At 39.5% G+C, this 9,650-nt stretch overlaps 1 protein-coding gene across 18 annotated transcripts in view; it reads left to right on the top strand.

Moving 5' to 3' along the window:
* LOC115242601 (serine/threonine-protein kinase MARK2-like) overlaps nt 1-9,650 on the top strand; it is a 94,447-nt gene that overhangs the window by 63,553 nt on the left and 21,244 nt on the right. For 5 of the 18 annotated variants that reach the window (XM_029819009.1, XM_029819007.1, XM_029819006.1 and 2 more), the window contains exons 1-2: nt 1,531-3,463; nt 4,776-5,076. The exons of 2 other annotated variants lie outside the window; for them this stretch is intronic. In XM_029819009.1, coding sequence (XP_029674869.1) covers nt 2,739-3,463; nt 4,776-5,076 — 1,026 coding nt within the window. In that variant the 5' untranslated portion in view covers nt 1,531-2,738. Of the gene's footprint in view, nt 1-1,529; nt 3,464-4,775; nt 5,077-9,650 lie in introns of those variants that run through there. 11 more of the 18 variants (XM_029819012.1, XM_029819011.1, XM_029819008.1 and 8 more) reach the window with 5 other exon arrangements.

Genomic DNA, 9,650 nt, shown 5'->3' on the forward strand with positions numbered 1-9,650 from the left:
TGTATTTATTTATTTATTTATGTTACAACTAAAAATTTTAAAAATTTGCGCGAGTTAAGCTCTGGAAGCGCAATAGTAGCCAATAAACTCCTACTAATGTATTAATTCCCTTAATTGTAATTACGTGTGTGGATATGTATTATTACTTTAACAGGATTTTCAGTTTTAATGAAATTTAAAATGTTATTTATCAAAACTTTGCAAAGAAATTCAAAAGTGCTCAAGAGTCTATAAAATTTTCCGCAGTTTGGGAAAGAAACTTCAGGAAAACTGAAACACCCAGTATTATAATAACATCGGATCTATAAATCTTCTTACTCTCCGCGTTCTGTTCCGTTCGTTCGTGATTTATGACTTTTATTACCTTCCAGTTGGAAAACATCGTCGGTGCTTGTCGATCGTTCGACAAGTCCTCTTCGATATCATTCAACGAATTGGTCATATATATCGCCTTGACGAATGACCGGAAATTTCAGTCGATTTGCACCGTTAACTGATCAATCAATTTCCATTTTTTAGAGTGAATATTATTGAACATTGTAGATCCGTTATTCAGATCAATTATCCTTTCTCTCGCTAACTCACTGATAATGTTCTCTTCTCAATAAAACCTCGTTTATTTTTAGATATTTAGCAATTAAGAGGATATCGTTATCTCGTTTTTTAATCCATCGTATGATGTAGCGTTTGCAAAGAAATTATGAATCAGCTGATAAAGACTGCGGAAATAAATCTTGCTGCAAATTTTTTATTTGGAATATGCGTGCTTCAAAATAATTAGAAATTATATCTTTTAATTACAAATACAACAATCATCAATGTATCTAAAAATTACAATTACCATCAATTTTTTTTTCTCGCGACAATAAAGAGTTGTGAGTTCGTATTAATATCGAAAGAAAATTCACATATCTAGGCTACATACACTTTAATTATTAAATCCAGACAAGGATCGATAAATTTATTATACACTCCTATATGATCAGGCTCAAACTGATCGCCTCGCGATCGTATTCGCGATAATTGGTCGATCGTCCGAAGCATTAATTAACGCTGCAGATAATATTATTAGCGTAACGATTTATCGTCGGCCGTTCCCTCATCGAGTCTTTCAAATTGCCAATAAGCTTTTCGTCGAAGATACACTAGAAAATGCCCGTTTCATTTCCCATTGGTGAAATGGTTTCCCGACCCCTTCCGTCGACATTATATAGGACTCGGTCGGGGATGGGAGTCGCTTTACCTCTTTCCAGACTTCGTCTCGATTCGATCTCGGAGCAAATTTCCGCCTAGCTATTCCACCCCGGAGAACGAACAGAAAAACCGCCCGTAAAACGCAAAAATTCGCGTCGGTAGTTTATTCGTGTTCATTTATTCCATTGGCCACTTTATCCGAGGGAAAAAACGACATTGCAGAAAAGGAAATCGATATTTAAACTTGCAGCCCACATTCATATACCATACATTTTAAGGAATTTAATATAATTGAGTTAACCAATATAAAATATAAGAAGTGATTTGTATGATGAATTATAATTTGTAATGCGAATTATAATATATTTCTTTAAAAATATTTTTCCGGTAAGATTAACTTTGTGACGACACGCTGTTCGATTGATTCGTATTCCATAAATTTCTAGCGTCTGATAAAATTTAGACGTTAAACGCTGATGGAATTTTTTTCATCTTACCACTGTCGAGTTAAGCCGGATCAAGGCGGAACTTGCAGATGCTCATATAAGTACGCGCGTACTTATCGTCATCTTTGAGCCGCACGCGCAGTATGATGTGTATATAGTTCTTTGCTCGATATCTCGGCGTGCCCTCGATAAAAATAGGAAACGGTATTTTATGACATCCGCGAAAAGCAGATTTTCTTGGGGGGTATTTCTTTAATAAATTAATATCGATTAATATCGTCTTTATATATATTTTGCTTGAACGACTTAGAAATAAAAATATGATGTATATCTCTGATATGGAATACTTGAAAAAACTTGTATATTAAACGTTCAACGACTATATCATGTTTTATTATCGGAGGTCATCAGTTTCGTCGCATTAAATAATCAGAGACGATTTTTTATACGATATATCGCACCAAAATTTTCCGATACGCTGACGCATCTAACTTAACGACAATTCTGTTCTGTTTGAGTACCATTATGTAATAGACATCTGTATCACATATATATACACACACACATACGTATACATTTACAATTCCCCGAGCTTTACCCAACCATCATCTACTCCCACTAAACCGCGGTAATCCGCGAGATTGCGAATCTCCTTGTATATCTATCTGCTTTATTGCCTGCAACGTTACGAGTGCAAAAAGAGCCAACGTCGTTTAAGAAAGCTTTATTTCCCCATCAGGAAAGTCTATACATATGTCTCTCTTGTTCGCTTATCGATACATGTTATTGTAAGTCGAAGAAAGATTGTAAAGTAAGGATCAATCGATTGGATCTCATGTTTCGTTCTCGGGTTCTGGGTTCTGTGTGATCACGTGTATGTTCAATGATAATCGTCGCGGTGCTCTCGACGTCTTCTTTAAACGAGAAAAAATATACGCATCTTCTCCCTGACAGAAACTATAAATCTCTCGAGTACAACATCGTCGGCCGGTTTGACCGTTGAATCGATGTTGAAGACTTGTCAGCTTGATCGACACGATTATCGAGCGATCGTCGAAGAGGAGAATCCCTAGAAGAGCGGCAACGTGAAGGACGATCATGGACGATCGGGAGAGTCCGTTTGTGCGAGCGCAGGCCAGCAGGAGCCTGATTCGGCCGCAGCCGCGAAAATTTGCATGCCTATCACCGTCGCCCGCGATGCGTCAGATGACGAATCGATCGCCGATCGCGAACCGCGAGCCGACGAGTCCGATGGGTGGTGGAACGCCACCGAAACGGCTCTCGGCGTCGCACACGCCCTTGGAGAGTCTGAAGCAGTGGGAGCTGGTGGAGGACGACAGAGGTCTGCAGGTGGTCGAGAAACGCGCCGGCGCCCTCAATCCGATCAGGCCCAAGGAGGCGACAGTCCCCGGGGTCGCGAGCCCGTTTTACGATCACTCGACTCCCGTCTCCGGACGAAGATTCGGCAGGACGAACGTGGACGCGAATTTGGAGGAGAAACTGCGGGTCTTCGATCAGTCGAAGATCGTTCAACCGATCGGGCTGCCGCTCGCTCCGTCATTGGCGGAGAGCAAAGCTCAGCCGCTCAGTCTCGATCTGATTCTGAAGCAGCAGCAGCAACAGCAACGTACGTCAAGCACGACAGCCGAGAGCACCGACATGCTACAACGTTTGGAACAGCAAGTCAAGGCCATCGAGATGAGCACAATCGCCGCGAGGACGCGTCAGCTGGAGAACAGTTCGGATTTCGGGCCGGAAGTGCAGCTTAGGTACCGGGAGCACGAGGATCTACTGCGAAACGTGACCGACGACGAGGTCGAGGGGTAAAAACATACTCTGTTTACATCGATCGTCCCCGCGCACTCGTTAATGCCATTGTTGATATTTCTTTCGCGACGAGCATACACCCACGCGTCTCGAATTTTCTGTTTTTCTCTTCTTTTTGCTTCGATGGTAGCGTTGGTGAATATATTCAAGATTAAGAAACTTCTTTTTAAAAATAAATTACGAAATTAGATATTTCTAGATTATTTATTTAATTTATGATCCGGGATATTGATTTTTTTTACCATCGAGGAATGATAAAAATGTCATTCCCGTGAAAAAAAAAATTTCAAAAATAATTTAACTTTATGTCTATAAAAGTTCAAAAGATTCGAAAGATTAATTGGCTTGGAAATTTAATGTCATTCACCCACGCTGTTTTCAACCTCTGCGCGTTAATCGTCATCAGGAAGTTCGACATTTCAATCGGTCAATATCCGAGAACGAGCACACATACATACACATACAGACAATCGTACGACCCGTTACCACATTTACACACAGCGACGATAGCCTTAGCGATAATTGAGGAAATCGTCGTCCAACCTCCGCCTAATCCACCTCCTCGTCGTATCTGATCATCTACTACACACTTGATTCGCACAATTGACTGTTCGCTTACGCCCACGCGTGTCCCTTTCTTCGATACAATTGGCATTTAATTTACGCAACGTCGCAATCGCGCGCGATTTACTCCGTGATTTCCCGTCACCCGGTTCGTCGCCATTCATTACACGCCCAACCGGGAAAGATCGGGGGAGCAGAGCGGAATGAGACAGATGTTTCGACGGATAAATATACCGGGTGTCACTTGGATGGTTTACAAATATCGCGCGTAAACTTTTTTTCAACAATTTATAATCGATCCTGTATTTCGAGATAATTGACTTTTAAAAGTTACGAATGATTAAAAATATATATCGACACGAGTTTTTTTTTCACGCGAATTGTATACCGGCTTATCTGCATAAACAGATAACAAAATATTGTTCTCCAGTTTATTTTTACTAGATTTTATCTTAACAATATTTTAATTAAAGTTTCGGATACCGCGCGAGATTTAATATCGAAGATAACGGAGATTGAATCGTGTTTCCGTTTTATGAAAATTAAAGGGGAAAGATGCATTATTCTGCTTGCCCGATTTCTATCCGTGCACATTATCATCTACGATTATATGCGAATTAAAACAGACACACGTTCATTTATTAATAATTATCACACATACACGACGTGATAATCCGAAAATACCGAGCGATGAAAGGAAGAAATGTCATGACGATTGAATCATAACGAAACGCCAATAAAAAGGGCCTCGCCGTTGCAACGCGGGGATGCGACGCGGAATTCCACCGGAAATGCCGGAATCGCGCCAAAGAAGCCCGCCGTTAAGTTGTCCAGGACTGCCTCGGACACGCGGCGCGGACAGGAAGCGGAGATGAGAGCGCAGTCCAGGATGCCGCAGACTCGCGCGCTCGTTCGGCCGATAGTTGCCAAGAGGGAACATCAGCAGCGTCATCAGCAACAACAACAGCCGAATAACGCGGCGACCAGCATCCCGCTCAGGCCGCTGTCAGACATCATGCAGAAGAGTATTCAAAGCGAGAAGGAGGTAGATATAAATATATATACGTATAATAGGTATCACACATTTACGGCGATAAGCACTCACGTCAAATAATTATCAGAGACTATCGACGTTTTGTCGATAAGACGAGTTTTTTTATCTAATCTTACCTAATTTTTCTAAAGAAGGGGAAAAAAAAATCGTATCACTCTCCGATTAATCATACAATAATTAGAATATATATTATTAAGCGCAGTTATAATTTTATTTAAAAATGATCTCGGATTGATATAGATGCGAGATAGCTACCACAAGATAGAAATATTCGAATGATATTAAAACGGTATATAAAATCTTAAATAAGGAGAAGAGACATTAAAAACCGATGCACGATCGGCATCGCGAATTTTATGTGATCTCTCTCTCTCTCTCTCTCTCTCTCTCTCTCGCCCATATATATTACGTACATATATATCGACGACGTGGCACCCTCGATAACGAATGCCGACTGCAACGGGCGGCAACGTAAATGCATCTCCACGCTTACGTCACACGTATGACTCGAAGTATTTTAATTATTTTATCCAATTACTTGAATTAATGACATTGTCTCATGACATTGTATCTCGATGCTATTCATGAGCAAGTCGAACACATCTTAATTGATATAAAAACTAAAACTAACTTTTCTAACAGAACTTTTATATATACGGCGATGTTAAAAAACGGCAGGAGATATAATCTTTTAATATCGTACGTCATGTCGAATTCGATAAACGAGACGATATATCTGGGACGCGACTTTATTTTACATCCGTATCAGCTTCGCATCGTGTCATAAAACAAATTTCACATGCACCCCACAAACGGAAAGCCGGCTTTGTTTCACTTCTTGTAACTTACCATTCCCCATTTCCCCGTTGTATTATGGAGGGACGCATGAATCATAATCCCCGTAGAATATCCGCGGCATCAGTAGTTTCTGTACAAATATTTCGCGAGTTTTAGTGAAACTGATGATTATCATCTCTTGAATCGATTTAAAGTGGATATTCTCCAATATATTATTACATGTGGAATAAAATATACAGGATTATAATAATACAATTAATGTGCGACGAATGAAAGATAACTGATTTATGCCAAAAAGATCGATTAATTCGTGATACATGCAATGATTGTATTTTTATTGCAATTAGATTAACTGGCTGATAATTTTATTTTATTTGCGATAAGATTTGTTCGCAAAAATATGTTTATTTATTTATCTCATAACAAACTGCATTAATAATCTTGAATTTATTAAAGAAGATTGAGATAATGTGCTAATAATGTATTAATATGATTTAATTGAATTTGAATATATGGAATTATTGTAATTGCTTAAGAGAGCGGGAAATGACGCGGATCGATCAGCTGGAAGAGACATTGCTGGCTCTTTTATTTAATAGAACAGCGAGCTTTCTGCGATTTATTTTCCAGTTCACGTGCACGCAGATTTGTTTTTGCAATGAATTTGCATCAACTTGGATCTATTTTTATTCTCCTTTTGCGCGGATGTGCACAACTTTTCTCTTGTCATTCGCTTTCTCGGCCGATTGATCAGCTGATCGAACGCTCTCCTATTGTTGTTCCTTTCAGAAACTTCGACCTACCATCTTCATTTACTCTGAAGAATTCCGCGTGCTTAAGTGTCATTAGTTGCTCGCAGGAAAATAGATCAACGTAATTTTGCCTCTGTCGTGCGAACAACTTGTTTTTTCGCATAATCACCGTGATTGAGATCAATATTGATTAATTGTGTAATATTTCGCAAACCTGTTTTTTTCTCGCATACAAAATGTATTTTTGTATGTAAAGTAAATTCACACTGAGAAAAAAAAGTTGTTAACTTGACTATAAATGCGTTCAACTAATTATCATTTTTTTTATTGAAATATTTAAGTACTTAAGTCAAATACGTCATGTTAGATTTAATATGTCGTATTTATATGGAAATATTTCGTAACCTGTTTTTGTATTAAAATTAATTCTGACACATTATTTTCTACGTTAAAAATAAGTTTTAATGCAGAAATCTAATTGACAGCAAGATAATTTAATGATATAGGCTATCGCTTAATGTGCCAACTGATGACACTGAGCATATTTATCAGTTTTATATATGTGAAAATTAATCTTCTCGATATTTATCAGTATTTAAGTTGATCAGCTGACGAGGCGAAAGTTCGTCTTTAGTTCTAGTTAAAAATATGTTATTAAGGATGAATATATGTAGCATTTTACTTTACATTTCATAGATATGTGTGCATTATCAAAAAAAGGAAGAAAAAAAATAGAAAATAAAAAAAAAATATATATATATATATAAATTAATTTTTCAATATCTATTCGTAGATAAAGAACAGGAAATTGAATCATCTTTTCTTTAATTGCAAAATAATATTATCGCTTTTATCTCTTTGTTTTTAATTCTAAAAAGTTAATATTATAAATAATCATCTTTCTTATAACTCCGATAATTATAAAAAGCTATATTTTGTACAATTCATGTTAAAAATTTTAATGTTTTTTTTCTCCGAAACACATCTAAGCGATTGCACTCCGCTTTTTCCAATCCGATCAGCTGATTAGCCCCAGACTTTCTGTTATCTCGGCCGCGGGCGACACGCTCGAAAGGGACGGAAGAAGTCGCGTGTATTGGTGTGTTCCTACTTTCCATGGCGCATGCGTCCGAAAGGGGGGTGGCAACAGAAAGAGGGAGAGATAGAGAGAGAGACTAAGCTTGGCTAAGCATTCAAGGGTGGTTCGCTTGCACATTTCCACCAGGGGTGGATGGCGGCATCGCGTATTGATTCTGCCGTCACATCCCTCGGCTGTACGGTCTCTCCTCCCGAGGGTGGCTCGTTTCGAGGGTGGAAAAGGAGAGAAGGCAGTCGCGTACGGTTGTCGTCGACGACAACCGCTATCAGAGCAACGTCAACCTCGCGTTTCTCGACCATTGTTCCTCTCGTGAGACGATGAGGAAACCGGTGTTTGACGGATTACGACATGGACGAACGAGGAAGATCCGCGAGCGGTGACATCGCTTTTGCCCTTGACACACCTTCCTGAGGACTTGCGACGAAAGTGGACGTCGCCGTCGAAAATTCATTTCGGTGACTTCTACCAGAGTTCTACTGCATCGATAAGGTCTTTCGCGAAAGGTTTCGTGCATCGCTAATTGATTGTGTTTCGATGAATCGTTGGCAAGCTATTGTCAGTGACGGATCGATGTTAACTATAGACGGTGCTGGTGAGGGACTACTGACGTCCTTCCTCGCTATCGTTGACCTAAGGTCGATGAGGTAGCGATCGGTGTGGTCAGTGACGTCTTTGGAAAATATCACACATATGTGACATGTCTTTGTCTTGGGGATATTCTCGAGTTATCATCAATTTCGAGCAAACTCATTGAACTTTATCGATAAATATCAGAAACAATATATATATATTTAAATTTTACTTTGGTTTATTGTTTATAAAATCGATTCTTCAAAAACTGAAAGCTATCGTTTTACTTTTTTGCGGAGTGTTATGTTCTGTGGGAACTCGAAATCTCCGGAAATATTTATGCAGGATGTTTTACTCGAGTACAAACATCATCTTCGTGGAATTGATTTACGATTCAATCGTCAATATTAGTACAAAGAGTGCCTAAAGTGAAATATATCGGGGCAATGATGTTTGTGGAATTAAACGTATATTATAAACGATCTGCGAAGACTTTCAAACATACATTTATCGATCAAAAAAGAATACGATTTATCAGTGAAACTTAGTTAAAGGGAATAATTCCAGTGTCTCTTCGAACATATCACGCTCGTTTACTTCTTCATCGAAAGTCGAAGCGTTCAATTTTTTGACACACGATACAAGTACAACAGCAATTTATCGAAGTGGAGTTTTTACACAACACCGCGTATATCCTGATAAAATGATCCAACGTGGTGATACGCTTCGCGAATTGACTCATCGTTCAACTTTCCAAAACGATCGACCACGAGAGCTACAACATCTAATCTAATCGGAGAATCGGCTATCGTTATTGAAGGACCGAGGGAATTAAGTAATCCTGAGAGTTAATAAAAATATTAACACACGGAGGAAAAAAAGGAAATAATCGCGGTTGTCGAAATCACTGTGGGAATAAAGTGACAGCGACGCGAAAATCGAATGACAGACCATGACAGAGATCGCTGATCAAGGCCACCGAATGACAATCGAGTGTCTCGCGCGATCTGTATCCTGTTATTGAATCTTTTGCACGCGTTCTCGTAATTCTCGCGTACCGTTGACGGATCAACTAATCCGCCTCGGCGGCCGTTTTTTCACGCGCATGCGAGCACGCGGAAGCAACCCACTGTCGTCGGATCCGTCGTCGATCCGTCGTTCGTTATCGATCGTTCCGCCGAGACGCGGAAGAGAGTAGTCAAACTGGCGGCTTCCAAGGTTGCGGCCGCCTCCGGCTCGCGCAAGATGGTCACGCGTGGCCTCCTGCGGGTAATGACATACGGGAGAATTAATCTCTCAAAGCTTCGCTTGATTTGTCGCTTTTATTTTATTTTATTTTTAGGCAG

The sequence above is a fragment of the Formica exsecta genome, unplaced genomic scaffold (assembly GCF_003651465.1).
Source record: "Formica exsecta isolate Colony F162 unplaced genomic scaffold, ASM365146v1 scaffold614, whole genome shotgun sequence".
In the NCBI taxonomy this organism is placed as follows: domain Eukaryota; kingdom Metazoa; phylum Arthropoda; class Insecta; order Hymenoptera; family Formicidae; genus Formica; species Formica exsecta.